Source organism: Geotrypetes seraphini, chromosome 7 (genome assembly GCF_902459505.1).
Source record: "Geotrypetes seraphini chromosome 7, aGeoSer1.1, whole genome shotgun sequence".
Taxonomy (NCBI): Eukaryota; Metazoa; Chordata; class Amphibia; order Gymnophiona; family Dermophiidae; genus Geotrypetes; species Geotrypetes seraphini.
Window position 1 is genome coordinate 53,525,071 of NC_047090.1, and position 19,351 is coordinate 53,544,421.

General features: G+C 43.0%; 1 protein-coding gene across 6 annotated transcripts in view; it reads left to right on the top strand.

The window, feature by feature from the left end:
• IPO8 (importin 8) overlaps window positions 1–19,351 on the top strand; it is a 441,493-nt gene that overhangs the window by 89,644 nt on the left and 332,498 nt on the right. For all 6 annotated transcript variants that reach the window (XM_033950674.1, XM_033950671.1, XM_033950672.1 and 3 more), the window contains exon 6: window positions 11,900–11,989. In XM_033950674.1, coding sequence (XP_033806565.1) covers window positions 11,900–11,989 — 90 coding nt within the window. The remainder of the gene's footprint in view (window positions 1–11,899; window positions 11,990–19,351) is intronic.

Consider the following 19,351-nt stretch of genomic DNA (forward strand, 5'->3'; position numbering starts at 1 on the left):
CATGCATGGAGGAGGATTCAGCATCGCCTACATTGACACCAAAAGCGTCGACATTCACATCTGCAAATGTACCAACGGCATTGACATTGAGGCTGGTGACACCTTTGGAAGCGCCGATGCTAACACCGATGTCTGACATTGCACCTTCCTCAGGAAACCCAGCTAAGAAGTCACCTTCACAATCGGGGGCACAGGTCACTCAGGCATCGAGTCAATTCATGCCGACCAAGCGCAAACCCCTTTTATGGCTTGTCTCTAAAACAAGAGACATATCGTAATCATCCTCTCCATAGTGAGCCGTGGCACATATGGTACTGGCATCTAAGCCACAGATACCAGTGTCATCTTTCCAACAAAAGCTCAATGCTTTGATCTGGGCGTAGTTTGGAGAGCATTTTGGGCTATTGTCAATGACTCCTCTGGTACCAGTCCAGTCTCAGCACCCTACGATGGGAGATGTCGGTACCACTACTCCATCTCAACACCAATCCCCATCGAGGCATTCTTCAAAGGGGAAAAGCATGGTAGCTGTCGTAGCAGGAAATCCTCATCTAGACATCGTTCGATGTCCAGTTATACATCGAGGTGTAATCTATCCCCTCGGGACCACTGTGCATCGAGGCATTCTTCAGCACTATTCACCATCGCTGAAACATCGTTTATCGAGACGCCATTCTCCCTCTCCACATTGATTTTCTAAGTCTGGGAATCATCTGGAGCACAGGTGTCAAAGTCCCTCCTCGAGGGCCGCAATCCAGTCGGATTTTCAGAATTTCCCCAATGAATATGTATTGAAAGCAGTGAATGCAAATAGATCTCATGTATATTCATTGGGGAAATCCTGAAAACCCGACTGGATTGCAGCCCTCGAGGAGGGACTTTGACACCCCTGATCTGGAGAAACGAAAGCATGTTTCTGCATCCTCGCCCTCATCAAAACATCATTCGTTGCGGCACCAATCTTCCTCTTCTCATTGCTCATCCAAGTCTAGAAAACATACAAAGAAACGAAAGCATGTACAGTATCTGTGTCGTCTCCTTCACCAGATTACCATAGAGCAAAACATCCGCTGAAGTCACCTTCATTGCATCAGGATTCAGATCTTCAACTTCATACAGAAGTTGAAATTTCACATTCATCTCCTGTAATCTCAGGCTCACCTTGCTCACACCATAAGTCTTCTTATAGAGACCAATCTCCTGTTGAGAAACTGTCTTTTACATGTTTAATCAAGCAGTTGGGTCAAGATTTATCTGTCAGGCTGGAGGCAGATACAAAATATTCCCAAGAGTTCTTGGACACTATGAAACGCCTAAAAACACATCTGTTCCTGAAGTACTTAGGTAACTGACCTATACAATCTTAGTCCTCAACAAATGATCTTTAGAACTGTTATTCACTAACTCTGAACTTTGTTTATTTCACTCAATCTGTAATACCTTTTAATCATTGTAAACCGCATAGAACTTCATGGTCCTCTGGTATATAAACTGTTATTATTATTATGACTATATATATATTTTTTCTGGTCATAATCCATAGTGTCCAAGAACTCTTGGGAATTGCAATTTCTCTCACTCTCGCTCTCTCTCTAGATATATATATACATATATATAGAGAGACTCACCGAACAGCTCATCTCCAAGGCATGGAATGTTTGTTAAACAATCTTGTAAATTAGCATCCATATCAGCTACTCTCAACCAGGCCAATCTTCTCATTGCCACCACCATAGACGAGACCCTAGACGATAATTCGAATGCATCCTATGCTGATTGAACCATATGTTGACATAATTGGGTGAAGTTAACCACAACAGTGTTCTCCCTAGGGCCTTTCAGCCGGGCGATCCGCCCGGGTAATTTAGATGACCGCCCAGCTAAATTCTGCTGCCGCCACTGCTGCTCAACATTTAAAAAAAAAAAAAAAAAGCCGGCTTGAAGATGTCACCTTAGCCCGTAGTGAATTTATGCTCCGGGGCTCTAACGTGTGCGTGCCGGCTTCCCTTCTCTTCCCTCCGAAACTAGAAGTTATGTCGGGGGGGGGGGGAAGAGAAGGGAAGCTGGCACGCACATGTTAGAGCCCCAGAGCATGCGTTCGTTATGGGCTAAGGCGGGAGACAGGTCAGTGAAGCTTACCATTTTCTCTTCTTGCTGCCAGGTCCTGCTTTCAGTTTCCGCGAAGGCAGGACCCGTCAGCATTTCCCCCAATCGATCGTGATCTTGGGCCAATCAGCCTTCTTCTCCAATGGCAGAATTGACGTTGGGGAGAGGAATGCTGGTTGGCCCGAAGTAGGGAGAGCTTGGGGCGGTGGCGGCTTTGGGGCCTGTTCCCCGATGGCAGCGGCATTGGCAGTGGCTTGGGGGAGGGCAAGGAGAAAGAAAGAGGGCAGGCAGGGAGACAGAAGGAAAGAAGAGAAACAGAAAAAAAGAAAGGGGGCATGAAGAGAGAAAGAAAGAAAGGGCAGGGAGAGAGGAAGAAAAAGTTGGGGGGAGGGGAATGAGGTCAGGAGGAGAGGAAGCATACAGGCTGAAAGAAGGGAAGAAGGATTGGATGCACAGTCAGAAGAAGAAAGTGCAACCAGAGACTCATGATATCACCAAACAAGGTAGGAAAAATGATTTTATTTTAAATTTACTGATCAAAATGTGTCTGAATTTATATCTGCTGTCTATATTTTGCACTACGGTCCCCTTTTACTAAACCGCAATAGCAGTTTTTAGCGCAGGGAGCCTATGAGCGTCGAGAGCAGCGCTGGGCATTCAGCGCAGCTCCTTGCGCTAAAAACTGCTATCGTGGTTTAGTAAAAAGGGAGGGGGGTATTTGTCTATTTTTGTATGGTTGTTACTGAGGTGACAGTGCATAGAGTCATCTGCTTTGACCTCTTTGAAAAAACCCCGGAATAGGAATGATTATTAACATTTTCTCTGCGTACAGTGTGCTTTGTGGGTTTTTTTTTTAATTTTATTGTTGGTAGATCATTTTGACTTGGTCATTTTAAAAGTAGCTCGCAAGCCCAAAAAGTGTTGGCACCCCTGCTCTAGAACATCGCTCCTTTGTTTTATCAAGTGGTGCAGTGAGGGGCCAGCACTATACATCTTATCACCTCATTCTTTTTTCTCCTCATGTACAGCACGGTTCTTTATTCTAAGCAACTCTGGCACTAACAGTGCCTTATGCTACTTTCACTACCACTTGTAGTCAGGTTCGGCATTTTATCATGGTTTTGGGTTTTTATTTAGTTTTTCACCAGTATTTTCATTTATTTATTAAAGCAGCATTTTTTAACAGCCCAATGCCCCTCCCCTATCAGTGTGCATTCAATCCACTGCCGACACTTTTTTGTCACCTCTTTCAATGGATCAAATATCATAGCCCCACTGTCGTGTGTTCACATTTATTCTGCGTACGAGTTTATCTCAACAGTGCAGAGACCTTTTTGGTAAGTCCATTTTACTCTCCCTGTTTTACTTTCCCAACTGCTGTGGTTTTATTCTTTGGTTTTAATAGAAGCTCATTTGTACAATAATTTAGATCTTTCCCAGGTTAACTTTTCATCTACCCGGTCGGCTTGTCTTTGCGCTACTATCGGCTTATGTTTTCAAGATACACTCTGTATTATCAGCTATTCATTTCCCATACGTTTACTTTTGCCCTGTTTAGGTCTATATAGTCTAGGCATACTATTTGTAACCAGCCATCATTTTAATTATGTATATGCCCTATTTTAGGCAGGGTGGGGGTTAACTTCTTTTAGCATGTTGTTTCATTAATTCTGAGTTCGGTATTACAATCTGTTGTTCTTGGTTTTTAGTTTACACATTATTTATTCTTTTCTATGACATGTTCGCATCGCAATTTTACTCAAAAGTATAAATAGGTAACCATATTCAAGTTTCATCACGGTGCTCTGGTTTTGGCTCCAGTATTTGTCACTTCCCTCCACCAGGTCTGGCTATCCTTTACCATCTCATATTTTAAAGACTCACTCGTTATAATTAGCGGTGATCCACACGTCTCTTCGTAATGGACATGTCCGATTTTAGCATTTGGATCTTAGTACTATGGGTTTGGTCTTTTCTGGTTTCCTTTCTATTTTCTGCTTTTCGTCTGGAGTCTTTTGAGTTTAGAATTACATTTTATGACATATTTTTGTAGTTATAATTGTATGACATGTCTAAATCGGTCAAGTTATCCATTCTTTCTATTATTTTTTGTCCCCTCATACAGTGGCAGACCGCCCCGGGTGCCAGCCCTAGGGGGGTACACAGCCGGCTGGATCCAGAACCTTCCAAGCTGTTCTAAATGGAACCTGCACCTCAGCACGGCTGCCGTACTTATTCTGAAGCAGAGTCGTCAGTAGCACTGAAGTGCAGGAAGGTCCCGCGATGACTGCATTTGCCGCCTCTGCCTCCAGAAGACGTAAGTGACGTCGGAAGGGGTGGACCGGCAGCTGCAGTCATTACGGAACCTTGCCGCAACTCCCTGTGTCTGCCGGCCCACCCCCTCCAACGTCACTTACATCTTCCAGAGGCAGAGGCAACAGAAGCAGTCATCATGGGACCTTGTTGGTTTGGAGGGAGAGAGGAGTATAGAAGGGTGGTGGAGGGAGGGAGAAAAAGGAGGTCAGGGTGGTATGGAAGGGTGGTGGAGGGAGAGAAAGGGGGAAGATGCTGATAGAAGTGGGGGGAAGGGAGAGGAGAGAGTGACATGCCAGACCATGGGAGTGTGGGAGAGGGAAGGGAAGAAGAGGAGAGAGATGCCAGACCATTGAAGGAGGGAAGGGAAGAAGATGGATGCCAGAATAATAGGGGTGAAGGGAGAGATGGAAGGGGAATACAAGGAGAGAAGATGCCATATAGAAGGGGCAGAGAGAGGGTAGACAGTGGATGAAAGGAAGAGAGTGACAAGACTGTGAGGAAAGCAGAAATCAGAGAAGACAATGTAGAAAAAAATTATATTTATTTATTTTTTTGCTTTAGGGGAGATGCATCGCTGTTTTTGTGGTGTTGCATTGTATGCAGAGTCCAGCTTCTTGGTGGTTCAATTTAACCTTTATGTACGTTTTCTATTTTATCCCCCCTTTTACAAAACTGCAGAGCGTTTTTTTTAGCACTGGCCATGGTGGTAATTGCTCAGAATTCTATGAGAGTCTGAACTGTTACCACCATGGCTAAAAACCACATTACAGTTTTGTAAAAGGGAAAGGGGTTAGTTTGTGATTACATATTGCATACTAGGCGAAGGTGTGTTCTGTGTGTTCGAAAGACATGGTTTTCAGTTAGGATTGACTGTGTAGGATTGATCTGTACTAGTTTGGCTTGTTTAGTTTTACAATGGGTGTATTGATGTACTGCTCACTGCAGTATGTAAGATGCTGCCTTTTCCTTGGTACACTCTTGTGTGATGTGTGGATTATTACTAAAAATCATGTTTTTCATACAGATGGGGCGGGGGTTTCAAAAAACGATGGGCCTCGGGTATCATATATGCTAGGTACTAGCAATAACCAACACAGATATATTGAAAACCAATGTATGTAAATAAAACTCTTTCAATTGGAGACTGTTATAGTAGAAAAATGTTACAATTGTGCAGTTATGCAGAAATGATATGAAGCCAGTAGAGCTCAATTTTGCTCAAAAAAGAAGGAAAAAGCCTCAGAACGGGCCCTCCCACCACCACAAAGGTGGATGTACAGGTGGTTGAGCAGTAACCTCACAGGCAAAACCTTCGTTTTAAAACTGAGCACTAAAACACTTGGGCAAAAACTGTGCTTCACAACCAAAAGATTTTTAGACAGAGGAACGAATCCCACTTATCTTAATGCTGATCGGCACACCAACGGAGGCCAGCGTTTCACCGACAGGCTACATCAGGGTGCGACCCGACCGATCAGTCTGCAAGATAAAAAAGAAGAAAACAGGAGAACATGTAGTTCCTCACTTCGTTTAAACTTCCTTTCATAGCAAATGAAAACATACCTTTGTAAGAGTGTGAAACAACGCTTCAAACAGTCCAGAAAAAAGGACTCCCATGGGGTGGCTCCGGGTGTCTGGTTTTAAATGATCCCGGTGGGAAAAAGTCACCACCGGAAGTATGTCAGAGAATGACACACTGGCTGAGACGTAGTTGATTCTAGCAGAAACAGCTGACACAAAATAATGACTAACAAAGAATGTGAATAAAAGAAAAAGAAAAATGTGTTGTTGCTCAGTGTACCAAAAAACAAACAAAAAAAAACTAAACAAGCCAGACTAGTACAGACCACTGCCTTCATAGTTTATATCTAATCCACAAGCCTGCTTTTAGGACCTACAGGGTATGTATCCCTCCGATTCATGACAATTTCACTTCTCATGTTATCTTATCCATTCTTTTTATTATACAACTGCCCAGATAAGTATCATTCTTTGATGTGATGGACCTTGAAAACTAATGGCAACAGTGTTGTCCCCAGAAATTTTTTCCAGCCATGAAAAACATTTGCTGCATTTAGTATGCCACAAAAAACATTTGCTCTGTTTAGTGTGCCGGAGTTAAATTTTGAGAGACGCAGCCATATGGGGTAAAGACCTAGAAAAACTCATAGCACACACAAACAATTATGAAGAATTCAGGAAACACCTAAAAACTTACCTATTCTTGAAACACCTAGGCAACGAACCGGAACATCAACCCCCCTCGTAACATCATCACATAAGTAAACTTGCAAACTGTTAACCCCAACCCCTAATCACTAACTACGAACACTCTATTCAAGTCACGGAATATTTCTACTTCTGAGCAAACAGCTTGGTACTTCCGGGCCTTGCAACACACAAACTGTTGTTAACATTATTAATATTATCAGATGTAGACTGCTTTACTCTTTAATTCATTGTACGAGAAGTATACTGCTATACTCTTTAATTCATTGTACGTAAAGTTTCTCTTTATTGTATTGAGATGTACACTGCTAAACTCCTTAATTCATTGTACGTAAAGCTTCTCTTTATTGTATTTACATTTTCTTTTATTGTATTCACAATCTCTTTTACTGTAAACCGCCTAGAAGTCGCAAGATAGCTGGCGGTATATAAAAATAAAGTTATTATTATTATTATTATACCATTTGAAAGAGGGCAAATATGTAATTATTCACTTCTAGAATTGGATACTTCTTAAATTTAATATAAATATTATGGTACAAGTGTCAAACCTTAAGAAAGGCAGTCATACTGAGCATTGGAAAATAACTAATAATAATTAACTGATACAAATAGTACACATTTAGGGCTCCTTTTACTAAGCTGTGATAGCGGTTTTACCGTGCGCTTAGCTCGCGCAGAATTGCCACACATGCTAGATGCTAATGCCAACATTAAGCTGGCGTTAGTTCTAGCCGTGTAGCGCGGCAATTCTGCACGTGCTATAAACGCTATTGCAGCATAGTAAAAGGAGCCCTTAATTTTCCCCACCACCAAATTTCCCTGTCCCGCCCCACCCGGCTACTTTTTCATGCCACCCGGCTGGAAAAAATTTCTGGGGAGAACACTGTTCCTCTCTGCTGGGTCCTGCCTAATTCCTGTTTCCATGAAGGTAGAATCCAACAGAGAAGGCCCGAAGCCGGCAACAGCAGCTAATTGTGAATGCTGCTGCTGCCTGAAAAAGTTCCTGACCGGGGATGGGGTGACAGAAGGAGGAAAGGGAGCAGAGGGTGGAGAGAATTGCTGCACGCAACTGGAGGGAGAAGGAAGATGAGGGGAGGGTGGGAAAGGAAGGAATGAAAGGAGATGCCAGGGCATGGAGGGGGAGGGAGAGATGGAAGACAAGGAGAGAGATGCCAGGAAATCAGGGAAGGGAAGGAGACAGAGATGCTAGACTGTGAGGTGGGAAGGAAAGAAATGAGAAGAGAGAGATGAAAGAGGAGGTGGTGACAGAGAGAGAAAAATGGAGAGGTGGCAGAGCTGAAATCAATCATCTACAAAGGAGAGACGGGGCACAGGGTAGACAGTTTATGGAAGGAGCATAGAAAGAGGGAAGATGCCATATGGAACAAGGAGAGGGCGGACAGTGGATAGAAAGGGCTGATGCTGCATGGAAGACAGAGAGAGGATAGATGCTGCTGCCTATAAAGAAGAGAGTGAAGACAAGATGATTAAAGCAAAAATGACAAAAAAATAGAAAAGATTTTTTGTTGCTTTAGAATAAAATAGTATTGTAGTTGTATTGATAAAACTTTTAGAAACAGAAAATAAGGTAATCTTTTACTGGACTTATTTTAATACATTTTTTACTAACTTTTAGAGACCAAAACCCCCTTTCTCAGGTCAGGACAGTATAATGTAACAGCAGTATACTATATTGACCTAAAGAAGGGGCTATGGCCTCTGAAAGTTAATTGAAAAATTGATTAGTCCAATAAAATGGTATATTATTATCTTCATTTTATGTTTTATTTTTATTTGTTAATTTGTAAAGTGGTGATTGTTATGTATCAGTTTTTTCAAATTTACATTTACTGTCTTTATATTTTGTACAGTATTAGGGGACAAGTGTTACTGTTTCTGTGGTGTTGCATTGTATGTAGAGTCTGGTTTCTTGGTGGTTCAGTTTAACTTTTGTCTACATATTTTTATTTTTAGTTTGATTATTCCATATTGGGCGAGGGTGTATCTGTGTTCTGTGTGTATGAAAAGGACATGGTTTTCTGTTAGCATCGACTGTACAGGATTAATTGATTGTGCAGGATCTGGTTTGTTTAGTTTTACAGTGCGTGTGTTGGTGTTCTAGTGCTCACTGCAGTGTTTATTAAGATGCTGCCTTGTCCTTGTTGTGTGACTCATGATTACTAAAAATCTTTTTTATATAGAGGAGAGGGTTGTTAAAAATGATCAGCACTGGCTGTCACGTATACTAGGTACACCACTGGATTTAATGACCCTATTCTAACCACAAAATTTCCACGTCCCGCCCCATCCGGCTACTTTTTCATGCCACCCGGCTGAAAAAAATTTCTGGGGAGAACACTGAACTGGATATTGTTCTGGCGAGATCTGTTCTTCAAATCTTTCACACTGTTAACACACTCCATCAGCTCTCTTTGTGTATCTGTGGCCAAGGCCTGTAAGGCTTGCACCTGCTCCTCCTGCTCACCGATGCGCTGCTTGGTCCCTTCCACCCGCTGCACCAACTCAGCCAGATCTTGGCGAATGTCTCGTACCGCCTCTTTAATTTTCCCCTTGACTCCTGCCACTTCCTGCTTAATTTCAGTGGCCCACTGTTGCAAATCAGCGTGCCAGACTTTAAGAATAAATGGGATACCCATGTGGGATCCCTACGAGGGTCAAGATAAGGAAATTGGGTCATTAGGGCATAGACAGGGGGTGGGTAAGCAGAGTGGGCAGACTTGATGGGCTATAGCCCTTTTCTGCCGTCATCTTCTATGTTTCTATGTTATAGAGCTTTTAGACAGGGACAAACCCATTCATCTTGGCCGGAATACATGTCAGATTTGCTCTCGCCTGAATCCCTCAACGCTATCTTGAATACTGCTCCCATGCGGTGTAAAACACCGCTAGCCGATCCTCCCAGCAGCTATTTAAATGTCGCAGTTTTCTTTTTCGTCGGCATATTTCTGCTCTGCTGTACTTCCGCTGCCCGATTCTTGTAACTTGCTCCTGGAGAAGTGAAAATAGGGAGGTTTTAAGTCACCAGTGGATCAGAGCTCATGCTCTAACCCGCCATTCAGACAGGTGACATTACCCGAAGCCTTTCAGCATTCTTTCCAACCATTTTGGTGACCTTAAGATAATCACATACTGTCACACCCAAATCCCGCTCCTCTTTCATGCACAAAAGTTTTTTTTACCCCCTAAACTGTTCTAGTCCCTCATGGTTTTGCAGTCCAAATGCATTTCTTAGCATTAAATCTTAGCTATCAAATTTTAGATCATTCCTCAAGCTTCATTAGGTCCTCCCTCATGTATCTACACCATCAAGAGTGTCTGTTGCATACAAAAATGGTAAAAAGAACAGGCTCTAAAACTGAACCTTGATCCTTGGGGTACTCCACAATTTAGTGGGTGGTTAGGAGACTGAGAATGAAAGGTGTGTATCTTGTAGGCCCTATTAGTAAGGAAAGATTCAAACCAGGGAAGCACTGTTCCTGTCAATCCAATCAATAGCAAACAGTGAAAAAGATGATGGTCTCATCAGATCAAAGGGCAGAACTTAAATCTAGTAAGATTGCCAATACCATTTGATGTCTGTCAAGTTGTGAATGTACCTCACTCAGGAGGGTGGTTGTTTCTTTGCTATTTGGGGTTCTGAATTCTGACTAGGGTGGAGAGCAAACAATTTTTCACAGATAGTGGAGAGTTGAGTGAAGTCTATCTTCTCTAGGATGTTTGACATGACATGATATAGGTTTGTGATGGGATGGTACTTGGCCATGTCTGAAGGATCAAGTGAGGTCTTTTTCAGAATTGGGCAGTCACTCATTAACTGCCTGTGGAAAAACTGGGGTTGATTATAGTCAGGAGAGAAGAGAGCAGTTCTTAGTGAGAGAGTTATAGCCAGGAAGTAGGAAATGGGTAATTAATTGACAAGATGGGTTTTTGTGAGGCAGTGGTTTTCTTAGGAGAGATGGATTTCTGAAGCTGGAATGAACACCAACTAGACTTACCTATGGAATGAGAATTTGGAGAGGAAGGATCAATATTGGTTGGCAGAGGAATGAAGATACAACATAATTTAGCTATGTTATAAAAGTATAGAGCCAGTTCTTGATCTTAGGGTGCAGATCTGGAGGGGACTGTTTGTCTAATAGTGTGTTGGTGGAAAATAGAGTAGAGGTCCCTGGAAGGGTTAGGGGGTTTAAGCAATAGGAAAAAATGTTTTCTTTGCTGACCTCAAGCAATAGTTAGAGTCCCTTTGAAGGCATCTACACATTAGCAAGTCAGTGAGAGACTTTGATATTCACTATATGTGTTGTAATCTTCTATACTGTCTTTTTAGAAGACTGAGCCATTGGTGGTACCATGGATTTTTTCTCTGGAATCGGGAGGATGTAGATAAGGGTGTTAAGGTCTCTAAAGCTTTGGTGACGGGTCAAAAGCGCACGAGGACAAAGGTGCGCCGACAACCGAGCATGGACAACTGAGCGCAGGGCTTAATCGCACTGAAGAAAACCCGTATTTTAAAGGGCTCTGACGGGGTGTCTACTTAATAGAGATCGCGCTGCCTCACGCTGCCATGTTGGGGGGGGATGTAACCCCCCACATTATACTAAAAACTTAACTTTTTCCCTAAAAAACAGGGAAAAAGTTAAGTTTCCAGTATAATGAGGGGGGTTACAACCCCCCACAACGCCAGCGCAATCTCTATTAAGTAAAGTGGGAGGGGGGTTCCCCACCAACACCCCCTGTCAGAGCCCTTTAAAATACGTTTTTTCTTCGGCGCGATGAAGTCCTGCGCTCGGTTGTCGGCGCGCCTTTGTCCTCACGCGCTTTAAACTATGAATAAAGATTTAAAAAAGAAATGGAATGGCTAGGGTTAAGTTAAGAATAAATCAGCATGCGCCTCAAACAAGCTGCTATGGAGTCAGATGTAGGGCTCTTTGAAGTACAGTACTTGCAAATGTGTCACATAAGGGAACTTTAGAATTTCACAGAGAGGCAGAGAATCCAGCCACAGGGATAGAGGGATCCTGCCCTGATCAGGGCTTAAAAGAACAGAGAATTCAGCATTGGAACCTGTAGTCTGCACAGACAAAATAGAAAGCAATTCAGAGCAGTGAGTAAACACAAACATGTGCTAGCTATTAATAAATGACTTCTTAAACATATGGGAAGTGATGGTACAGTCCCATGGAAATGGCTTTTATTCATGATTTGTTTATTTCTTATTTTCCAGTATGCATTGCCGCTCCAGCTAGTAAATAACCAGACCATGACTCAGTGGATGGACATCTTCAGGACAGTCATTGACAGAGAGGTCCCTGCTGTAAGAAAAGGTTTATTTATTTTAATATGGAAAATAGGCATTGATTGTAAATGGGTTTATCTGCTATGACGTTCCATTTGTCCTGGGGGGGGGAATAGTTTTATAATTTGTCAAGTAGAAAGTGGTATAAGGAATCTCTTATGAAAAGAAAATGTTGGTTAAAAATGAAACCCAGTGCTCTTTTGTTTTAGAATTTCAGAGTTGCCAGCTATTATTCTTTAGACCAGTAGCTCCTTATCTAGTCGGTTCTTTTTAGTCCTTTTTTTTTTTCCCCAAACCTTTTCCTGTTAATTTTACATGTGCTTCTCTATAACTCACAAGATTCGCTACCTGTAACCAAATTTTCTAGTTTGAAATCAGCAACAAATTAATCCAATACTGAACTCTGTCATCTAAGATGGAATGCATCCTGGTTAGTCAGTATTTCTTCTTTCTCAGCAGGCAGAGGATTTCTCATGAGCTTCTGGTTTCTTCTGCTGATCTAATTCCTGTTCTGGGTTTCCTAGTTCAGTTGAACTTTGGGGTGTTTAAGCTGATGTGGTGCCAGTCCCACACCCACACCCATTCCTCCTGCCACTTCCTCTTTTTTTCTTTTCTCACAAATAAAAAAAAAAGAGAGGAGAAGAGCAGAAATTTTGCTGCTGAGGCTGTTATTGGTAGGGGCTTCCTTTGCCCTTGATGCTACTCTTAGGTGTGTTAGCCTTTTCCATGAGACCGACAGAAAAGGTGGGGGGCCAGTTTGGGTAAGAACCCTTTAATTTTATTGCTCTGTCAGCATTGTTTTAAAGTTGCGGTTTCAAGAGGGGCATATCAACCAGGACGCGGGAAGTCATCATGCCGCTGTATCGAGCGATGGTGCGCCCACATCTGGAATACTGCGTTCAATATTGGTCGCCGCACCTCAAAAAGGACATGGCAGTTCTTGAGAGAGTCCAAAGGAGGGCAACGAAACTGGTAAGAGGGCTGGAAAACTGCCCATATGCTGAGAGGCTGGATAAACTGGGGCTCTTCTCTCTGGAAAAGAGGAGGCTCAGGGGGGATATGATAGAGACCTTCAAAATACTTAGGGGCATAGAGAGGGTGGACAGGGACAGGTTCTTCAGACTAAAAGGGACGACAGGTACGAGGGGGCACTCAGAAAAACTGAAGGGAGATAGGTTCAAATCAAATGCAAGGAAGTTTTTCTTCACCCAAAGGGTTGTGGACAAATGGAATGCGCTCCCGGAGGAAGTGATCCGGCAGAGTACAGTACAGGGATTCAAACAGGGATTGGACAGATTCCTGAGGGAAAAGGGGATCGTGGGGTACTGAGGGAGGTGCTGGGGTGTTGCATAAGTATAGACAGCTCACCAGGTCGTGCAGGTGCAAGGCCGGAGGGTTAGGACATTGATGGGAAGATAGGACTTCGATGAGAAACCTAGGGGGCAAGGGGGCCCCTTCTGGTGATTAAGGCAGGTCATGACCTGTTGGGCCGCCGCGGGGGTGGACTGCTGGGCGGGATGGACCTCTGGTCTGACCCGGCAGAGGCACTGCTTATGTTCTTATGTTCAATTGGGGGACATCTAGGGCAGTATTGGGCTGACTACTGCTATGGATTTTTCTCACTGTCAGCAAAGGAGGCAATGTCAGAGGCAGGGTGGTTACTGTGACATGCATTTTTCAGGTTTCTCTTCCCAATGCTAATCCTCAGTCTCCAAAGTCAAGAGTGTTGATGTGCAATTGATTAAATGGAACAGGTGCAGGGTAATAGCCCCCAAATAATGACCATTGCAGAAGGATGAAATTTACATTTTCCAGTGGCTATAGTGCCCCCTTCAGTTTTTCCTTCCACAATCGAATTGAGAAGTTGTTGTTTTGATCTGCTTTGATTATTTTTGTTTCTTATTTTTTGGGGTTTTATCCAAATCTAAAGGTTTTGCAGTGCTCAAGAGGTTCCCAGTGACCCTGGTAAGTCTCTGCCTAGGAGAGGATGCGGACTCTGGGAAAGAAGTCTGCATCTAGCAGGAAAACCTACGGAGAACCTGTCTGGCCAGCCTACAATAGGACTTATGGAGCTCGGTGTTCCCCTGGAAGCTAGCTCGCAACCTGATTTGTAGTGCAAAAGGCAAAGGATTCAGGATGATAGGTGAGTATCTCCTTCCCGCAAACTGTTGCAGAAGGATGCCAATCACATATTTCTGCCCCGCCTCCTTCCCAGTGGACAGTTTTTTCCTTCTGCAAGTGAACTGAAAAGGTGTTTTCTGATCTGCTCTGACAACTTTTGTTGTTGTTGAGGAATTCACTCAGATTTTTTTTTTTTTCCTGCAGGCTCCATTGCCCAGAGGATCCCAGGTTTCTGGTTCAGCCCTGCCTGAGAGAAGATGCAGACTCTCACAGCAGTTGTCTGCAGCTCGCGGGGCAACCATTTGGTCCCTTTGTAACCAACCTGCTTTTCACTTTTGGAGGGTTCCATTCCTTTAGGAGCTAGCTCACATCCCTGATGTATCAGGAACTTGAGCGCAACTATTTGGCACCATGGTCTGAGGGCTTTAACAGGTGCCGGCTGCATTCTTTCACTTGCCCTGTCGTGACATGTGTTTTTTTGGGGGGGTTGAGGTCACGAGCTGGCTTTGGCCAAATTGGCAGACCAAAGATTACAGCTTTAGAGGTGCAGAATCCAATCCAGAGGCAGAAGTCTTTTCTACACAGCTGCAGTGTTCAGCTGAAACAGGCAGATAGCAGCACAGATCTGTGAGTGCAAGCTATTGAAGACTGTGGGAAAAATTTGGGGGGGGGAGAGGTTCTAAAATTCTAATTTTTGAGGGTTTCTAGGGCCAGATCTAGGGTCCCCTACCTATAAAAAACTGCTTTTTGGATTTTTTTTATTTATTTTAATATAGCCTCCCAGACCTTTTTTGGCATCACAATTGCTTTGTGGTGGCCATCTTGGATTTCTCAATTTTGTTTTAAAAGTCTCCATCTGCTTCAGAACCCCTTGATTTTGGTTAAAATTGGTTGGGATGGACTCCTCGGGTCTTTCTACCCCTGTATCGTGCCAGCTTTGCGCAGGATTGCTGGCTGGGGAGTGTCCATGCACCATATACTGTGGGGAACATGAGAGGGGGTGGGAGCCATGGGCTTAGCTTCCTTTGATACCTCCAGGGCTGGGGAACAGCTGTTTGTCAGGGAAAAATCATTTCTGGAGCCTGGAAATAGCGACTTTGTGAAACACAGATGTGTCATCGTGGAGCTCAAGAGAGGTCAGACTGAGACCCTTTTAATGTGGAAAGCTTAATTAAATTGCCAGGGGTCTACTGCACCTTCTGTAGGCAGGATGGGGACTACACAAGAGGAGTCTCCCTCACACAGCGCTCTTCTCAGAGAAAAATAGGCTGATTAGGACCAAAAAAGACTAGTCGGAGAGGAACTGGGAGGATATGGAGTTTGATCTGATGCCTTTATTGTCTCAGGGTATACAGTCTCTCCTATGGAGCTCAGGGTTTTGTTCTGAGTCTGTTAGGAGGCAGTGGTGGCCCTGGACCAGAGAGAGGACCCCATAGTGCGGTGTCTTTTTAGGCCCACGTCATTGCTGGATATTATCACAGATTAGTTGCAGGAATTAAAGTTGGAATCCCTGCAGACCCCAGTGTTCAGTTATGAGCAGCACTAGGTTCCAGACCACTTTTTTCTCCTCACATCCAGACATTATGCTGTTAATCACAGAACACTGTGACACATTGGAGGGTTCCTTATGGGTAACGAAGACATGGTTTAAGCTTTACCCTATGGTGCCTGAATTTCAGCAGCTCTTTGTGCAGCTCAAGGTGGATTCACTGGTGGCTTAGGTTACTACTCGTAGTTCCTTACCCAGTGAAGTAGGGGTACATTTAAAGGATGCGCAGGACCACAGGTTGGATGATGATCTTAAATGGCAATTTGAAGCCATATCCCTGGGGATTAAGGCTGTAGTGGCAACTTCCTTTTTGGCATATGTATGCCATACCAGGTTACGGATGGCATTGTTTGCCCCAAGTTGGTTGGTGGGAGTGGATTATGTGGCTGATGCTCTTTGACTTTGAGTTCTAAGCAAGGTATCTCCTTATTCGATTTTCGCCTGCAGAATGCCCTGGATCAGGCAATGGACGCGGGATTCAGCTTCTAAGGCCACTTTGAACAGGCTTCCTTTTAAAGTCCAAATGCTCTTTGGCAAGGAGCTGGATGACCTCATGGCCAGTGTGGCTAATAGTCACCCTAAGTCCAGATAGCAGAGCTCAAGGGCCTAGAGTAATTTAGGGGGCTCGTAGAGATCTCACCAGTACTATGGATCGGTCTCTTCTCAAAGATCATATCAGAGGATTGAGACAGATTCAGTGGGGCCAGGAAACCTCAAGCCTCTGGATCTCATGCTGCAGCAGCATCAATGATGTGAGGTCTTTGGCCGAGCCCCTGCAGATAGGCGGGAAGCTGTCAGCTTTCTGGGAGGTTTGGGCTCAGATCTCTTAGATGCCAGACTTTATTGTGGATTCTCCTGCCGGAAGACCAGAAAAAAAGGTCAGGGTCTGTGTGACAGTGAAAAGGCTCCTCAATATTAGACCACAAGTTTTAGACAGGTTTTATGAACACAACACAAGTTTAATATCTAAACGAGAGGAAAAAAGATCTCAGATGCCTGCACTGATTTATCAAAATAGTTTCATCAGTTGATTTCAGGTCAAGCTCTCTTTCATTGATCAAAAACCTCTCATATTCATATAACTTATTATTTTTGAATATTTTTAAATGTAGATATAATAATCATAATATTTATGCCACACTTATCTTAAATGCGAAGCCCGATGGGACCCATTTCACCTAATGTTTTTGGCTTCTTCAGGGGTCTATTAAATTTGTGAACAGCTATGTATTAAGAGCAATTCAGAAATGGCAAAAATGAATTGCTGTTAATACATAGCTGTTCATTTATTTGATATGGTGTCCATGCCCTTTATTGTTTGTGGGACAGACTTCACGAACATTACAAAAGTGCCTGCTGGAACACCACTTATGTTTAAACATGAAAAGGATGGAAGAGCCACTAGTGTACCACTGTTTGCAAACCTGCCATAAGTTCAGACCTCTAAGATGTGTGGTGTTAAAGCATGTGCCGCAGTCCCTAGGCATGGAGATTGGTGGAAAAAGATATGGCAACAGGAACAATTCTAGATTTGAAATGACATCCACAATGCCCCATAGTCTGAATGCTCACATAGAGTGGGCTGCATTTTTTTTTTTTTTTTTTAGTCTTTTTGATTTTTGTACCCAAGGATCTGAGTAATAACACTGGCTGATTGACCTGCAGGGGGTTGCGCTATAATAGGTGGATATCATACCTGGAGGAAGAAACGGAAGTAGCAGGAAGTATTTCTCCTGGAGAGATCAGGCACTCAATGTCACTCAGTACGCTTGTCTAGATTGAAGTTGAACCCGTTCTTTTTGATGGAAGCCAAAAATTACAAATATCTTCCCTTCTACTCGCCTTGTGCTTCCTCAGGAAGGGATTATCTATCAAAAAACATATAATATAATATAATTTAACATCTCACTACAAAAACATTAACACTAATGCTGTTTATAAAATATATCAATACATAATACAAATTTCCATAAATTACCTAGAAACAGCCTCCAAAGAAGGAACCATCCGACCTGCTCCATCAGAACAGGCTACTAACTGACATCAAGCTGCTGACCTCCTACTTCAACTTAAATAGGGAGTTCTTAGTCACATGCCCAAACTCCTCCCTCTAACTCATTACTAGTCAGCAATCTTACTGCCTTGTGAAAGGGAGATGGAGAGAGATTCTGATGGAGCAGGTCGGATGGGTCCTTCTTTGGAGGCTGTTTCTACGTAATTTATGGAAATTTGTATTATGTATTGATATATTTTATAAACAGCATTAGTGTTAATGTTTTTGTAGTGAGATGTTAAATTATACTGTATTATATGTTTTTTGATAGATAATCCCTTCCTGAGGAAGCACAAGGCGAAACTTGAGTAGTAGGGAAGATATTTGTAATTTTTGGCTTCCAGAAGTTATTATTTATTAACACATGCACAAGCACTTTATGACACCAGCTGCTTATTAAATGACCATCGGAGAAGCAGTAACCACCACAAAGATACGTTTATTTTATAGTAAATGGTTGTTGAATTGTGTTATGGTGATACAGACATTAATAGTGCCATGATGGTCTGATGGCAACTGGTGTTGTGTGTCTTTACACTAGAACACTAAGGTTGTGGGTCTGAGCAGTATTTAAATTATTAATCAATTCTTTTAAATTGTGATATGAATATTGTCATTTAAGTTATTATCACAATTGAAAAAAATATATATCCCTATATTTATTTATTTAATATAAACAGAGGAAGCCATGAGAGAGAGACAGCAAACTTATACTTCTGAGCAAAAGATTCTTATTCCAGCCCAGAGACGGCTTTATGACATTGATGCAGCAAAGAAACAATAATGAGGACAGACTTAGTCACAAACCGGGATATTGGTTAGCAGTGAAAATATACAAGCATTTACTCACAAGAGACAAAGGGCTGCCAGCTAGCAACAGCTAGCAGCTGGTGCCTGCACATGGAGCTCTGTTAGCAATGATTCATAAATACAAAACAGGCTGAGTTTCCTGCCCAGCGTTTGACTTAGTTTAACCACTGTTCTGCTCAGTGAAAGATACAGTTCCTTAGTTTTAAGGCACAGAGGAAAAATGCAGAAAACTTTACAGTCCAAAAATACCTTCTCTTGCAGTTTCCACAGTCTGCATAGCAGGGAAAAAGGCAACAAAGAAAAATATCCAGCAAACTCACGTTTGTTTCAAGCCACTTCCATTTTCTCTGGCCTGGCCAAGCTTCAGCTGCTACAGCACCACTCTCGTCAAAGACCATAGCTTCACTTAGCTCTGAGATAAGAAAATCTGGAGTCAAGTTACTCTCTGCTTGCTCCTCAGTCATCTCCCGGTCAGTGCTGTGTTCTTCAGCTGACTGGTCTGGGCTTCTTCCTCGCTCTAGCACTGCTCGCTACTCAATCTCGCTTTAAGCTGAGGAAAACCACACACCCTTGTCTTGTGAGGGGGGAAGGGCTTTCCTTCCTCAGCTTGTGACATTTATCTGAGAGAAATCTTTCTTTATGGTTTCTGCCTTAAAGGAACAGGGTAATAGCAGGGCAGAACTTTCCTGCTTTGCTTTGGCACTGCCTCAGGTAAGGCAAACCTTTCCTGTTCTTGTCTGTCCTGATATTCTGTGCCAGTCTCCTCTTCACTGCTCATAGAGTAGTCAACTATTTTACTGTCATGGGCTCTGACCTGATCTGCCCTTCTGCACTGGGGTTTGTATGA